At 39.7% G+C, this 17,053-nt stretch overlaps 1 protein-coding gene across 2 annotated transcripts in view; it reads left to right on the forward strand.

The window, feature by feature from the left end:
• arhgef3 (Rho guanine nucleotide exchange factor (GEF) 3) overlaps positions 1-16,498 on the forward strand; it is a 34,307-nt gene extending 17,809 nt beyond the window's left edge. For both annotated transcript variants that reach the window (XM_044350166.1, XM_044350167.1), the window contains 9 exons: positions 9,349-9,456; positions 9,638-9,889; positions 10,024-10,086; positions 10,195-10,291; positions 10,507-10,583; positions 10,734-10,991; positions 11,555-11,725; positions 12,518-12,707; positions 13,303-16,498. In XM_044350166.1, the coding sequence (XP_044206101.1) occupies positions 9,349-9,456; positions 9,638-9,889; positions 10,024-10,086; positions 10,195-10,291; positions 10,507-10,583; positions 10,734-10,991; positions 11,555-11,725; positions 12,518-12,707; positions 13,303-14,066 (1,980 nt within the window). In that variant the 3' untranslated portion in view covers positions 14,067-16,498. The remainder of the gene's footprint in view (positions 1-9,348; positions 9,457-9,637; positions 9,890-10,023; positions 10,087-10,194; positions 10,292-10,506; positions 10,584-10,733; positions 10,992-11,554; positions 11,726-12,517; positions 12,708-13,302) is intronic.
• Positions 16,499-17,053: the final 555 nt, after the last annotated feature.

Genomic DNA, 17,053 nt, shown 5'->3' on the forward strand with positions numbered 1-17,053 from the left:
GTCCTTGAAAATGTTTTTACATCGAATGCACCAAGACTGTCTGTTCCCTCTGAATGTAGGAAAAGTATAAAATAACCATACTTGAGTAAATGTACTTTTTTTATCTCGAGCTCTGACTGTAGATTATTGTACATTCGGACCCTCGAGGCCCTTGGTCCTCACGTTGTGCCCTTCCTTTTGTATATGTCTGTATTTTTAGACCAGCAACCCGTTCCTTCCCGGGCGTTTCCCCCTCTGCTCAGTCTAACACAGGATGTCCACCCTGTTCACTCCAGTATGACGAATAGACCCAAAAAACTCCATCAGTCTTACTTTCTTACAAACCAGCGCTGGCAGTTAATGAACTGGAATAAATTATACTCTATTGTTTCTCTACTGTTACTCCCTTCACTTCAGTGACTCACACAAAGTGGTATTGTGTTCTTACTGAAACCCCCCGACCCGGAGACTTAAATGGAATCAATCAAGAGAAAAGGTCATGATAGTGGTTTATATTTTTTATCAACATATTCACTTCTGGAGCAACATTGTCTTTGTCTTGACTGGAAATAACTAAAATCAAAGCTTAAGTTTTATTTTATGGGTCTAAAATCTCCTAGCAATGTCAGAAGGTGTTTTCTGTAATGTGGTATAGCACTGCAAGTATTAGTTGTTTAATTCATTAGTCAATCGACAGAATTATAACAGGTTTAAAATTATTGGCAGATTATTTGCTAACGAAAGTAATCATCAGTTGCACCCCTAATGTGGTATTAATTATAGGGGGGAGAGTTTATAAGAAGTTGATGATTACTTGAGGAATCTGAGGTACTGCTACATTTAAACCAAAATAAATATTATTTCATTTTTTTTAACTTAAAATTTCTCAGAGTTACCGTTCCAATTAATTAATAAAAAGTGTACTAATCGAAAATGAAAATCAAAGTATACAGTCCTTTCTAGAAAGAGAACCTATTAATTTACAGTTACATAATGTATAATTTCCTTCCTGGGAAATTAAAGGAAACAGCAACATAAATAAGATAAAGTAGTGAATCATTATAAAGAGACTCAATAATAAAACAAACACCTCTAAAGTGTAAAAAATATGAATCAAATGGTTGAAGGAGTCCTGCTGTCATTTAGAGCTGTAACACTTTTACCGTGGAGGCTTCTGTTTGATGTCAGAGTAATTACAGACGTTTTCACAGGTTAATTATAATCTACTGAGCCCCACAGGGTCACATGGTAGATTAACAGTTATTGATTTGGTTCAATAAAAACGGTGCAGGCATTAGTGAGGCAACTGTGAAGGATGAAATATTTATTTGGAAGCAAAGAGCTCATCAATATGCTTTTCTTTTACAACAAGGAAAAGGATTTTAATATTGATGTCTGGCCCTTAGAATATGTTTTCATTGAATAATCACGCCCCACTAAATTAAATCGTTTATTGATAATAGTATCATAAACTGAAATTGAGCCAGTTAGTGCTGACATTGAAAGCTGTATTATTGGTGTTTGCTTGTGTATTTAGCAGCAATACACAAATACATTATATGTTTTCCATATTTATTTTATTGTCAGTGATTTATTTGTTTATTAATCATGCATCCTTACTCTTACACCAACACTGTTTTGCTGTTGCTCCAACCTCCCCTTTACATGGTATTTGGTATTGTTGATTTAACTAAGATTTATGTTCATGTATGTTTATTTTGGGGGATTAACTCTCTCAGCAGAATCGTCATCGCTGCCCGGATTATTTGAGAGTTCCCTCAAACAGCAGAGCCTTTCCCAGCAGAACCAACAGTATAACCATTTACTATGATGAATTAATTTCTTGATAAAAGTGCCTCCGACTGTACGGCCATATAGCCGGTGCGTCAGAGTACAGATGAAATGAGACAGGGTCGCCTGAGTCAGAAGAGACAAGTCTGTTCTTGGATTAATAGGCGACTTTTGTTCCTCTCTGGGTGTCCACGACCCCACTGGCCCACTTATAGACAATGGAGCTGAGTCAGAGGGTCCGCTATTGTCAGCTGAACATTAGCTTTGTTTCATGTCATGTCAGAGGTCAACGTTGATGCTCTGACTCTGATACCAGTCACTGCATCCAAAGGAAACAGCTCTAAAAATGACACAATGACCAATGTTGAATGATGTTCAGATGCAGTGTTAACAACAGCTGATCTAGGGTGTGTGTGTGTGTGTGTCTACTGCAGTACCCAAAATACACTAACACACACACAAAATTTGTTTTTGTCACTTAAGAGGAGACATACCCTCACCTTAAAGGTATACTATGCAGAATTTTCTTGAAAAAAAATTTATAGACTCATATAAAAGTGTGTGCCAGTGTTTTAATCTGCAAAGACTCTGCCCTTTGCCTGGTCGGCCAGAAAACATGATGGAGTGGTTGGACAGCTTTTTAAAGACATGAGAGTGTTGTTTAAGGTGTAAAAGTAGCACAACACAAACGCTGTGTTTTCATGTCAGAAACCTTGTATCAATTTAATATCTTTGTTAATGTCTCAAAATATAAAAACTGACATTTAATTTGTTGAGTGGTGTGAAGACATTATTATCAGGCCTCAATAAGGAAGCAAGAACTTTTAAAATGGGCAATTTGTGACTTGATTCTTGATTATGAAGTTGTATTTGTCGATGACTAGCTATTTATGGTGGCTACAATTTAAAAAAAAAAAGGATATTAAGGAAATTTGTTTCAAGGTTGGACTGATCTGCTGACATTATACAGAAAGTGGTGAGAATGTAAATGGTTAATAGTTTCTTCAATTTACTGGCCTGCAGAAGTGACGCATAAACTACTTGGAAATTATGCTGCAACAACTCACTTACTTACCATGCAATTCTACTGAACTTGGCAGAAATGGAAGACATTGTGTTTTAATTCGTGTGTAATCACTTGAAAATAAGAATTTTTCATCACCTTAGAATGAGCCCTTTGTATCTCTAAGGGAGCAGGTCCTCCTCCACAGAGCCCGCTATGTTGCACTGTCATGTTTCTATGGTAGCCCAGAACAGACCAACCAAACACTGTGCCTAGAGAGGGCCTTTTACATTATTCACAAGTTTTCCGACAAGGGGGGGTACTAGGATAAAAAACTTTTTTGCGATATTTTCAGGAATAAAAACAAGTGGATAGAAACACATGTATTGTCTAATAGATTCATGTCCCCATAACAAGAATAATACGAATGTACACACAAACACACATACAGTAATTGACTTAAACCACTGGAAAACCAGGACAGAGCTTTGGCTGCCTGCAGGCTATATTCTCTCTCTTTCTATCTTTAGTAATTACAGTTCAGATTGACATTGACTGATGTTGGATTGAGCAGTAAAGTCCCAGCACCACCAGTAGCTCCAGTATTAACTCCAGTATAACTCAGGATCATGATAGTGTGTATTTTAAGGTGATAATAATAAATAATGATGAGCTCTATTTACACGTCACCTTACATTTTTTTTGAGTTACCAACAGTGTGCATCATACATGTGTTTTTAACAGTTTTGGTCAACAGTGCAGCACATAGGGGATGGGGTTTGTTGACAGTAAGAAAAATATAGAATATCATATCTTTTAAGTTAAGGCTCAGAATACCTCCTCCATCATTGATGAAAGAAAAACGGGACAGAGAAAGTTAAGAAAAAAATAAGAAAATAAGAAAAAAATAAGATATGACACCTTATTTGTCATTGTAGGCATACAACGAAGTTATGTTTGGTAACTCTCAGAGACCAGCAGCAATAGCAGACAAGATAAAAACAAGATAAGAGGATAAAAACAAGATAATAAAAAGGTATTGCACAACAGGTTAGATAGTTGAAAACAATATAGAGACATGTGAGCATAATAAAGAGCAAATAGAGGGTAGGGGAAAAGGGAGAAAGGGAGAACGAAAGGAAGGAAGGAAGTAAAGTAGTGAGTGGGCGAGTGAGTAAGTGAGTCAGAGAGAGGAAGAGAGAGAGAGAGAGAGAGCGAGAGAGCAAGAGAGCATTAACAAGTTGTGAGTTTTCAGACAAACAGAGTCAGGAGGGGGACAAGTGAACAACCATCACTGAGAGCGAGAAAACTTTAACAGGGATTTAACAGAGAAGAGAGAAGAAAACAGAAAACCAGAATAAGACTTTTTCTGGACCTGTTTATTTGAGCTCTGATGGCACTGGACCCGACCAACAGCACCACGTGTTTTCTGAAATCTCTTTCTTGTCACCGCCGGTACCGAGCCTGATCTGGATCCAGGTGTTTTCAGGACACTATCAGAGACGGATTGTCAGGAAACTTTGCTGTTAACAAGCTTGGTCCGTTTCATCTGACAGGACGCTCTGCTCTACCAGAGCCGGGTTGTCATAAAACTCTGCTGGTACCAAGCTCTTTCTGGAAGATCTTTCAGAACCAGACTTTTGTTAAACTCTATTGGTACCAGTTTTTGACTTTGTTGATACTGATACTACAGTACTAGACAACTCTGGAAGCTTTGCTGGTACGTAACTCTAACTGTACTGAATTCTGTCTGGACTGTCTACTGTCACTAGTATTTCTGAACAGCACTGAGCCCCCTTTTGGACACTTGGTACCACACACCTTATACTTGAACTCTCCACACTTTCTGTAGACACTTCACAGTTTCTCTGGATGCTCTTCTGTGTCCAGACTCTTTCTGGACACTCTACTTGAGTTTAGATCTTTATATCAGACTATTTCCAGACTCTTTACCAGTGCAAACCTCTTGTGGACATTCTGCTGATACCTCACACCTTGTGGATGCTCCACCAGCCCCAAACTCTTTTTGGACTCTCTACCAGTTTTTAAGTATTTCTGCATGCTCTCTTGGTACTGGGAAAGGTCCAGATCCTGAACCGGGCTTTGGGGTGAGCATTATGGTGGTGGGGCAGAGCCCCCTCTGCCTGCTGGTACAGCAGTTTAAGTCTGGATGCTCTGTGGAGTTCAGCAACATGGGGAAGCAGGTGGAGGTAAGATGGAGGAAAGACCCTCTCTGGACCTTAAGTCTGATTAAACTGAATTATTTTAGACTGTGTGTGAAGTGGTAGATGGTGCCTCAGCTCTTCTCAGTAAATGTAAATGTCAATACTCTACTATTCTAATAATGAATGATTTAGATGTACTTACGTTGTATTTCCTAAACTGAAATCTCTAGTAGTATTAAGTTATACTGTTTACACATCTCACACCATGAGTCCACGCTAAACTTAATCTATTTTTCACTTTCTAATCTGACTTGATCTATTTTTATCTGATCTAAACTAATCTGATCTAGTCTAACATGATCTGATTCAATCTAATCTGATTTAATTGAATCTCTTCTAATCTAAACTAATTGAATCCAGTTAAACTCCAGTCTAATCTTAGCTAATTCAACCTGGTCTGGTTTTATCCAATCTTATGTGATTTGATTTTATCTAATCAATTTTAGTCTAGTAATATGATTTTATATGATCTGAATGTATTGAAATGTAATCTGATTTGATAGAATCTAATCCAGCCTACTGTGTGGTAAATACTTTATTTAAACTTTGAAAACATAGCAAGTCTTTCTCTTAATTTCTGCTTTCATTCTGTATCATTTCTGTGTCATCCACAATCAGTTTAGGATTATAAGAATATTTAAGAATTCAAGAACATATCAGAAGAGATGTAGTGTGTTGTAGTGTATCTGTGCTATTCAGTGACGTGTGGTTGTTTTAACTCACATAGTGATATTTTATATGATATTAGATATTTGGTGCTGTTAAAAGTAAAAAAAAAAAAGTAACAGTTTCTGTTTTATTACCAGTTTGTAAAGTGCTGTGACCTCAGACCCTTTACTTCCTCATGATTGTTTGCTTTGGTGATACACTGTAGAAGTCTCAAGGGTCATTTCCACCCAGATCACATCACCCGTGCTGGCTTTTAGCCATGCAAGCAGTTTTAGTTTATCTACTGTGATGTTCACCTCTGAGATTTCTGCCAACACACCAGTACAGTGGAGGTGAAGGGAATTTAGTCTTTCTCCTGGTTACTCTGGATGATTACTGGAGGATCACCTCACTGTGAACAGTTTTAATTGGAATTATTTCCGACTGAAGAAATTTTCTGTAGTTATGTAAACTGGTTTGTTGAGTCAGTCTTCAGTACAGTGCTGTCAGCAGAAAGTTCTTTCGAAAGTTTTTTTCATTTTTTTATACAGAATATATTCAGTTGACTGTTTTGTGACTACAGAACCTAGGTTTGTATCTGCTTAGGGCCTCAAAATAGCCAGTGCTGCATGCTAACACTGCATTTTGTCCCCACGGTTTGTTTTCTCCAACTTGTACAAAAAACAGTGATACAGTAAACAAGCAAAACATCATGCTTCAACTGTCCTCTCATCTCCGCTCTTCACTCATTCCATCCATCAGTCCTAAACTGTCCTCATCTATTCAGGTGTCTAATGCCTCTTATGTAGCCTGATAGTCCTCTGAATTGATTTGGTGATTCCAATAGGCCTGTTGTGCTTATTGACGGCTGTTTCTCTGGTTGGAAAAACAACGGAGCCAATCAGAGCTTTGTAGGTTAGGAATGGCAGAAAAATGGACAGAAAACTAGGGAAAGAAAAATGGCCATGAAAATGGCAACAAGCATGGATGAGATGGGGGAAGCTGTACAGGTTGTTGTAAGTTGACTCAGACAAATAACAACGCTTAAATAAACATATTTCTTCAATCAACATGCTAAACGTTAAGTTGACTGCTCCTGGCAGCTGATTGGTTGGATTGGTTAAAGCAGAATAACCCCATGAACACCACGTCTGACTGAATAATGAATTATCTGCTTTTCGCTACAGGACCTCAATAAAACATAACATAACATGTTGTAATGGGTTCTACTTTTTGTTCCTAAAGCTAAATTCTCAGGTTGCAACTAATTTTCATCATTGATTCATCTGCTGATAATTTTCTCAATTAATCACCATCATATTTTCCCCAGAGTCCAAGAGGACATTTTTAAATCATTTGTTTGGCCTGCAGGTTGTTGCAGGAGTTATTCTGGGGCAGCCCTAGCTTTAGCTTTCCTTTTTTTTTTTTGGATTCAAACTCTCAGTCAGTCAGTCTGCAGTAAACCTGCTGTAATTAGATAACCAGTCTATTCTTGACCAACTGTACTGAATTGATTTTTGTCAGATTGAATCAACTGAAGCTCCATCACACACAGAAACCCATTATAACATGTCCAATGGAAACTTCTCAGATGTAAAGTAAATAAACTGATTATTTAACATCCTCGCTTAGCCCCCAAAATCTTTTAAAACAACAGTGATGTCTCTAATAAATACAACAGTATCATCTGCTAAATGAGAGAGAATGTGCTGACTTTAATTACATATATTTTAACTCTCTGTAGAGGCCTCCTTTAGCAACTTAAGAGACTACGAAGTCCCAGCCTTGAAGGGCGGGTTCACAATTTTTCAAGTCTGTCTCAAAGCAACAGTCAAGTGCTAAAATGAACATTGAAACATGTTTTTCTCGCCATAATCATTCCTTCTGTTCATAGTGACCATTAGAAGATCCCTTCATAATGCACTTACAATGTAAGTGATAGGGGACAAAATCCACGGTCCTCCTTCTGTGCAAAAATGTATTTAAAAGCTTTATCTGAAGCTCATATGAAGCTTCAGCCATCCAAAATAGTGAAATCAAGTAGATGTCCTTCAACATTACAGTCTTTTTAGTGCTAAAGTTCCTCTTTTTGTTACTATACATCCACTGCAGCTCAACAAGGAAACACTGTCCGGGGAAACACAAAGACTGTAAATGTGGCAGATATCCACTTGATATGACTAACTCAGACTGCTGAAGCCTCATATAAGCTTCAGATAAACTGCATTTTTGCACAAAATGACTATGTGAACACACTGTGGATTTTGGCCCCCATCACTTACATTGAAAGTGCATTTGAAGGAGATTTTTTAATAGCCAGTATGAACAGGAGGAATGATTACAGAGAGGAAAACCTCTTTCAGTGTTCATATGGACACTTGAGTGTTATTTTAAGACTGACTTGAAAATTTGTGAACCTGTCCTTTAATTGTTGGTCTCCTCGTTACTGACAGTAAATGAACGACTCAAATTTTAGGCTTGAAATTGCATCAACAGATGCTCAAGGTGAAAATCTTTCTGTGACTGTGGAGTGATTGAGGGTCTGTCAGAGGTCGATTTATTTTAGGTCAACTGGTTCCTGACTTTGAGTGCTGATGGAAACAGAGTTTGATGGTTCCTGTGCTCCAGTAGGTCAGCTGACTGTGGGCTGCAGGGCAGAACTGAAGTTACACACACACACAAACACACATATTGATTTATCGTAAGTCTATATCCAGGACAAGCAGCCTGGTGGCATTTTCACACACAGAAACAGACCTTGACAATATGGAGGCCTGATATCTTTGTGTAGGGGAGAGAGTCTGCCAGAGAGGGAAAGACTTTGAGTCACACTATTGTTTAACTTGCAGTATATCAACAAATCAACTTTCCCGCAAATTACTGGAACAGTCTGCACATAAACAGGTACTTGTAAACTGGACAACAGTGTTCAGACTCAGTGGACAAATCCTTGCTGAAAATATTGAGTCATCAATAACAGTTTGATCATCTGTTAATGTTGCAACTTCATTGTATAATTAATTTATCAAGCATAACCTCCAAACGTAACTCTGGTATGAGTTTCTTCGATGTGATGATTTGCATCATCATTGGATTGGAATTTTGTACAGACATTCATGGTCACTAGAGGAAGTCTTAATGTCTTAGGTAATAGGTAGTGCCCTGACCTTTCCTCTAGCGCCACCTGCAGGTCAGACTTTTCACTTCTACCAGATAGATTGGCCCAAAGTTTTCTACAGACATTCATGCTTCCCAGTTGATGAATGCTACTGACTTTAGTGATAGTCTCACTGGTCCTCTGCCATGAGGCCGGAATTCAATGATTGTTAGTTGGATTACAGACCTTTAAGCTCCGCCAGTGGCTGCAGGCTGCAGGTTGTGCTGCAAGTGAAGATGAACAAGAAACCAAGTCTCGTCCTGTATTTGAGGAATTTTTGGACTTTTTGGTGACAAGCATTATTGTCTACAAACAATGTCTCTTTTGATATTACCTCTGGAGGGCGCCAAAGCCAGAAATTGTCTTCAATAAATTACCAGAATATACAATAGCAAATTATTATCATATCTGCCTTCTACCTATCATGTTTGCATCATCAGTACTATAGCCTGCAGGTCTGAGTTAAAGTCAGTTTAGCAGTTTTTCGGACGTATTGTGCTTTGTGAAGCCACACATGAATCCCAGATGTTTGTTCTCTCCACCAGGAGCCCAGCACCAAACGCAGTAAACCTGTATCCAGGGTGACGTCTCTGGCCAGCCTGCTGCCGCCCGTCAAGACCGCACCGCTGAAGAGGATTGGTCAGACGCTGCAGGTGAGCTGCAGACAACTCCACTTGTATTTTGTATTAAGTGAATGCTGCAGATACTGAAAATAAGACAGTTTGTTGCTGTGACAACTAGCAGTAGAAAAGAAAATATTCTGAAAAAAAAATTGATATTATTTCATTGACAGTTCTGTTTTTTACCCGATTTAACTTTCTCTCTTCCCTGCAGCGCACCATCAGTTTTCGTAACGAGAGTCGGACTGAGAGAACCGCTCCTCCTCCCACTTCCTCCTCAACAATGAAGACTCGTGTTATCTCGGCGACAGTCTCCAACCCTTCCTCCTCCATGACGGCAACACGGGTTTCCACAGCAACAGCCCCAGCCGCCAAGCGCCGTGACAGCAAACTTTGGAGCGAGACGTTTGACGTCCGACTGGGAGCAACGCAAACTCTGAGCCCAAAAGAGATAAAACGACAAGAGGTGAGACAAGTTTTAGTTCCCACCGAAATTAAAACACCTCTTCTCCATTGTACCATGCCGTATTCACCAAACATGATCCTTCATAGATTTCTTCCCCAGTCTTTTTCTTAAACTCTCTCTCTCTCTCCCTTAAGGCTATATTTGAGTTGGCTCAGGGCGAACAAGACTTGGTGGAGGACCTCAAGCTGGCGAAGAAGGTAAACAAAAATCTTAATTTTTCTCTTAAATTGACTGTTCTTCCACATTTATTCTACAGTACAGGTATTTTTTGAGTCTTCTCATATGTGTGTTTGTGTGTACTGCAGGCCTACCATGACCCAATGCTGAAGCTGTCAATCATGACTGAGCAGGAGCTGAACCAGATCTTTGGTACTCTGGACTCACTGATACCCCTGCATGAAGGTAGGAAGGGAGCATCTGATGGAAAATACTGTGACTCATTGCTGCTGTGACGTCACTGATAGGGGTGCCAGCTGTTGTAGCTCTCTCAGTATCTCTGGATTGGGTTTTAGGTTGGGTTTTGTGTTTTTTGTGTCTTCTTCGATGTTCCCATACTGCTTGAGGTCCTGATCTCTTTAAATTGTTTCATAACTTCATAACTTTCTGTCTCTCCTCAGACCTCCTGAGTCGCCTCCGTGACGCCAGAAAACCTGACGGGTCCACAGAACATGTGGGACACATCCTGACTGACTGGGTGAGTGAGTGTTTTTCTAAGCATAATACAACATACTGACTGTATAATTACAGTCTACAGAAATCAGATGTCACTTCTTAATAGGTTATTTAGTCACAAGTTCAGCTATTAAAGACATTTAACCAGGTCTCTGTCTCTATGTCCCTGCAGCTGCCCTGTCTCTCCTCCTACACTCCATACTGCAGTAACCAGGTGAAGGCTAAATCCTTGTTGGACCAGAAGAAGCAGGATCGTCGGGTTCAGGACTTCTTGCAGCGCTGCCTCCAATCGCCCTTTAGCAGGAAGTTGGACTTGTGGAACTTCCTGGACATCCCCCGCAGTCGGCTGGTGAAATACCCACTACTGCTGAGGGAGATCCTGAAGCACACGCCCAATGACCACCCGGATCGGCAGCACCTGGACGAGGCGGTGAGGAAAACCAACATGCTGTACACCTTTCTCCTCCAGATCTAGTTCAACCCACTGCCAGACTGAGTCAGGAGGAAATAAAATGATGTATGTTTATTTCTTAAAACCAATCAGAATTGTCAAGCACAGGCCTAAACTGTGCTGACATTACCCTGCAAATTAAGAGACAACTATAAAAAGTTCAAAGTAACCCTGAGGACTTGTTAATAACCCTGAAATGTCAGGAATAACCTTGAAAAGTAACAATGAACCAGTCAAATCAGCATTTAAATCGGCAAAAATTCAGAGCAAACTGTCTTCATTTCAACAAAATACCTCTGATCTGCTTGCAGGGGCAAAATAAATCCATGCAAATCTTTTGCATCGTGTTCAGCTTGATATGTGAATTTGTACCGTTGACTGTCTGGAAGTAAAAGTTCGTTTTCTCATAGACAACTGTAGGTGACTGACTGTTGGAGCACTTCAAGGCTTGGATGGATATGAAACTCTCCTGGCTGAATCATTATTACAAAAGATGCACAACATTGTTGATTACAGATTGCGTGTGTGTGTCTGCTCCACAGATGTTGATGGTTCAGAGTGTGGTGGCGGACATCAACAGGCGGACGGGGGAGTCTGAGTGTCAGTACTACAAGGATCGTCTGTTGTACACGGAGGACGGAATGAAGGACGGACTCATTGATCGGTCCAGGACCCTCAGCTGTCACGGAGAACTGAAGAACAACAGAGGACTCGTCAGTATATCTTTTATTTCTATTCTCTCTCTCTTCTGTTCTTTCTGTTTAACTCATGTGGTCTATAAAGTTCCTGGATCCAGAGGTGACACATTATTGTTTGGATCCTGAGGACGCCCTGAGAAAAACACAGCTTGTTGTGTTTTGTGTTGATGTTACACAGCTGTGACTGTCAGCTGCTCACTGTCATTTATTAGAAGATTAGAGAAGGTTGTTAAAATCCAAACGTTGCTTTGGCCAAAATGTTCACAGAATCTAATAATTCACAGTCAAATAATTGTCAACAGGTCTGAGTCAAGTCAATGAGTTGCAAGTCAAGTATAAAGTAAAGTACAAGTCACCACCTTAAGACTGAAAATTCTACTGTACTCATATTTTATTGAGTTTATGTGTGAATAAATGAGAAATGCAAAAGAGGAGATAAGATCAAATGAGATGATAAATTATAAAATACTGTATCACACTCCCCCTCTCTATTAGCTTTATGTCATGTCTTGACTGTTCTGACACATTATGATGTGATGGTGGATTCTTTAAAGACCCATAAATACAATAAAAATATATATACATAAAATATATGTATAGCAATCATAATAAGAATGTGTTTGTAATGTGTGATCGTTTATTTTATCTCATTTAATACTCAAAGTAGTTTTATCATTGCTGTACAAAATATAATTTTTACATTGATTATTTTAAAAAATGTATGATCATAATGGTAACAGCTGAGTGGGGAATCATCAAGTGAAGAAACAATATCAATGTCCACTCTCTGTCTCTCTCTCTCTCCAGAAGCTCCACGTGTTCCTGTTCCAGGATGTCCTGGTCATCACCAGGTCCCTCTCACCGAACGACCAGCCAGTCAGCTACCAGCTCTGCCGCCAGCCAATCCCCATCCGGCAGCTGGACTTGGAGGACCTATCAGACGGAGAGATGAGAGTGGGCGGGTCCATCAGAGGAGCCTTCAGCAACAATGAGCGGAGTCAGTATACTGTTTTGAAATGTTTTAGGTTGTTTAGAAACAGTTTCTCTGTTACATAGTTTGTCAACTAGAGAGTACTGAGTTTATTTTTATTGAAATGTCCCATTCAGTACATATACAGTATATCTTGTTTACAATTCTTCAATTAAATTTCAGGGATTGTTCTCAAAAATGTTTATTTTTTCTGTGTGATTTGGAAAGAAATTATTATCAGCCAATATATTGACTGAAAAATTGGTCTTGGGTTATTGTCTACTAAGATCTCTGTGTTCCCATCTGAGATCTGATATTTTACCAGTTACTTCTTTTCTTTTTCCACATGCTTTTGTATTTGTTTTACCGGAAGATACATGTTTTGTAAAATGTTAGTGTTTTGTAATCCCATGTGAGATGGGCCAGATGTTTGACAAAGAAATAAAAACAAACTAAACTAAACTGTAAACACATTCTGGATGAAAATAAAGCACAGATACAGTTTGACAGAGTTTAACGTCAGAACTTGAGATTAAAAAATACAATTTTAAAACCAGCTGATGCAGATGTCTGACTATAACAGCCACTCATATCTCCTGCTGTCTCTGTCTCCTCCTCACAGCAAAGAACTTCTTTCGGGTTTCATACCGTACTGGAGGTCAGCTGCAGACCCACTGCTTCCAGGCCAGCGACGCCTTCAACAAACAGCAATGGATCAACTGCATCAGACAAGCCAAGGAAGCTGCAGCGCTGACTGGGGATCAGCCGCCACAGACGGGACAGTGTCTGGAGACGGGTCTGGGCGGAGAGATAGGGCCGCTTAGTGAAACGGGTCTGAGTTTGAGCGGAGATTCAGGGATCGAAACTGAAAAAAGTACGTGGGCGGAGATGAAGACAGGGCTTGGTTTTGAAGAAGAGGTAGGTCTGAGCGGAGAAAAAGATGAAGATTTGGGTAAAGAGGCGGGGGTGGGTTTGATTCTACAGACAGTGACTAGTAGGGAGGTGGAGACAGGTGTTGATGATGGGACGGGGCCGGAGTTAGATGGAGAAACAGGGATGAACGGTGATACGAGGCTGGCGATCAGTGAGACAGAGACGGGTGTGGAAATGGAGGCAGGGCAGGATGTCGACGGTGAGACGGAGACGGGGGCAGACCTGAGGATGAAGATGGATGGAGGAGAGGGAGGAGAAGGAGATGAAGAGACTCTTAGCGGAGGTGCTAATGATGTTCCCGCCTCCCTTCCTTCTTCTGCTTCTCCCTGTCAAAAGGAGGAAGAAGAAGTGATGGAGGAAGAGCGGAGCGGCGCACAGGAGGAAGAAGAGGTCGTCATGGACACCGGCGAGGTTGACTCACTGCAGGGCGAGGAGCTGACCCTCAGATGCTGATGCTGCGACGACACGCTGACGGACTGGCGCTGCAGCCAATCAAACCTCTGATCCCATGATGATGTCACTGAACAGGACAAAGTCAAAGAACGTCAACAGTTAAACAAACTTGTCAAGACTCATTAACTGCTGTATCCTGACCACCGCTAACCATGGCAACCACTTTGTTCCAGATTGCCACGGTAACAGAACGGAACACTGGCCCCATGTGACTGTTGTAACTAAGATAATTGGATACTGTGTTTCAAGATGGTGCCCTATTCATTCCAATGAAAGACTTCCTCTGGCTTTCCTTTTTTTGGGGGCCCATAGAGCAACCTCCTGCCGACTCCGCACACACCAATTTATTTACTTATTTACTGTTTCGGCTCTTCAAGGCTGTAATTTTTAACTGACCTAATTGCCCAAATTGTGATAATACAAAAAAACTGAAGTCAGACTGTGATGCTCCAGAGAGAAAAAGACTGATTGATTTGCAGCCTTTAATAATGCCAATAGGCTTGTTTGTGATGCTCATGTGTATGGGGGAAAAATCTTTTTGGTTCCAGCGGGTGTCACATAACAGCTCCAGCTCCAACTGTGCCACTATGCCAAAAAATGCCTCACAGCCCAACACTGTTCCTGGGGACTTGACCTTTTGTCATGTAACTACAGTATGAGTACCACTGTGGTCTGTGTCAGTAGCACCATGTTACTATGGTAATAACAGTGCACCAGATTAGAGAGTGATAGTTTTTTCTTTGCTTGTTTGATCCCAGTTTACTTCATCCTAACATTAGTTCACATGTATTTTGCACTGGATGAGTCTTTGGACAAACTCTGCCGCCAGTAGTCTTGGCCTTTGTACGAGGCTGTCACCTTGTACAAAGGTGTAAAAGTATTTTCACAACTGTTAGCTGATTAGGCTGTTAAAGTTACCCTTTGGAGTCTGTGGCTACTGCTGGCACTAAGAGCAGATTTCATGTTCTGTTCCAGCATGTACACACAATCATACATGTATATGCCTGTTACGTAATACGCAATCTCGCTGATGGTTTCAAGCTATTCAGTGAACCACGAAAGGTAGCAATGTGTCAGCAAAAGGCAGGCGGCGGAGGAGAACTGCTAATTAATGTAAACATGCACAGAAATATCACAGGTTTCAAAATATTTTTAAAATCACCTATGCAAATGTTTTTAGATGAAGGAAATACATGCAACACATTTATTAAGCCTCAAGAAAATACACAGTGTGTTTTGGTGAGAAAAACTGAATGTAAACATAATTTGTTTGTTTACAAGAAAACTCAGTAGGATACCTTTAAAAAAAACACTGCTCTACCAATCATTTTGAATTGATAAGAGCAGAATACATGCATACTTTATGAACTTCTACTATGTGCTACGTTAGGATTGTAAAGATTTCAGAAAACCTCTGACATTGTTCAGTCCTGCAGCATTCTCAGGTAATACACATAAAATGTTACGACATGGAGACTGAGTGAACTAATCACAAGACTCAAAATAAGATTCAAGTCAGTGGAAGACAATAAAATAATGTAAATTTAACAGCCACGTAATGCTAATGCATTTTACAAATAAAATAGTAACATAAATATGAAGCTGAGCTTTTCATGTCTTAAAAGGAAATTCAAGCATTTGTCCATTGTGGCTTTTGGTCATGAAAGTTTTTAATGGCCACCTCTGTTTTGGCAAGAACTAAATCTATCGGAGTAAGGAATGTAAGCCTTCTACATTTTTCTAAAAACAATTAAACTCAACTTACATAATGTCTTAAAATCAATTGTAACATTTGAAAAACACTGGAGAAAACAGCTGTGCACTCAGTTCTGATGGAGTAACAGTAGACGAAGTTAGAGAGTAGCTGGTGAAGTAAGTGCAACGTTTAGCAGTTTAAGAGCCAGATATGTTCCTCGGGAGTTGGCAGAGACCAAACCAGAGCTGAAAAGAGAGTGAATATTGGAATTACATTCATCAGGTTGAAGCAAACATTACTCCAACGGGATGACAGTTTTGCTTTGTGTCTGCTGGATGTAGAAGTTTATCAACTGTCTGCTAATACGTCTATAAAGTGGGATGGTGGACGCTGTGTATCTGTCAGTTTGTTTGATGTGTCTCCATCTGGTGGCCAAAAGTTTTTTAAAGTAGATTTTACAATAGTTGTCAGTTATGTGGGAATATTGCTGAAAATAAATAACTGAAAATGTTGGCAGTGAATGTTTTGCAGACATGTACAATACAAACATTCTTGAAAGAAAAACTAGCTATCCGCTATATATCGACTATAATCATGTCGATAGTTCTCGATAGTTCTATATGAACAGAATTCACGGGTTATACAGTTGCCCATACAGTTTTGTGATTTTAGCAAACTCATCCTCCTATAATAGTCTAAATACATTAAAGGACCAGTGTGTAGGATATAGAGCCTACAGTGGCTGCAAAAAACACAAAAAGCCCTCTTTAGAGTGATTTGTCTGTTCTGGGCTACTGTAGAAACTTGGCAGTGCAACATGGCAGACTCTGCAGAAGAAGACCCGCTCCCTATGTAAAGGGCTCATTCTAAGGCAACAAAAGCACAATTCTTATTTACAGGTGATTGATTATACACTAATGAAAACATACTTATGAGTATTATATTGAATTTCTGCCAATTGATCCTCCTAAATCTTACACACTTGTCCTTTAAATGCATCTTGAGCAGATTTTTAACTTCTGATAATCTTTTCTCACAGATTTGCTATAATATTCTGTAAAACTGAAAACATGCTTGCAGCGGCAGCAGGTGTTACTACAGAGCTGTTGCAAAGTGAAATGTTGTTCAGTGTTTTGTCACAGCAGCCAAAGAAATCCTGAAGGAGGAGTGTATGTACTGTATGTATGTAAATAATGTATATTAAGTCTATCTGTATATGAATGTAGGAATAAAGCCAAGCATGTCAGTTTGTTATATATAACACATGAAATATGACTTAAAATGTCAGGAC

Source organism: Thunnus albacares, chromosome 4 (assembly GCF_914725855.1).
Source record: "Thunnus albacares chromosome 4, fThuAlb1.1, whole genome shotgun sequence".
NCBI classification, from domain to species: Eukaryota; Metazoa; Chordata; class Actinopteri; order Scombriformes; family Scombridae; genus Thunnus; species Thunnus albacares.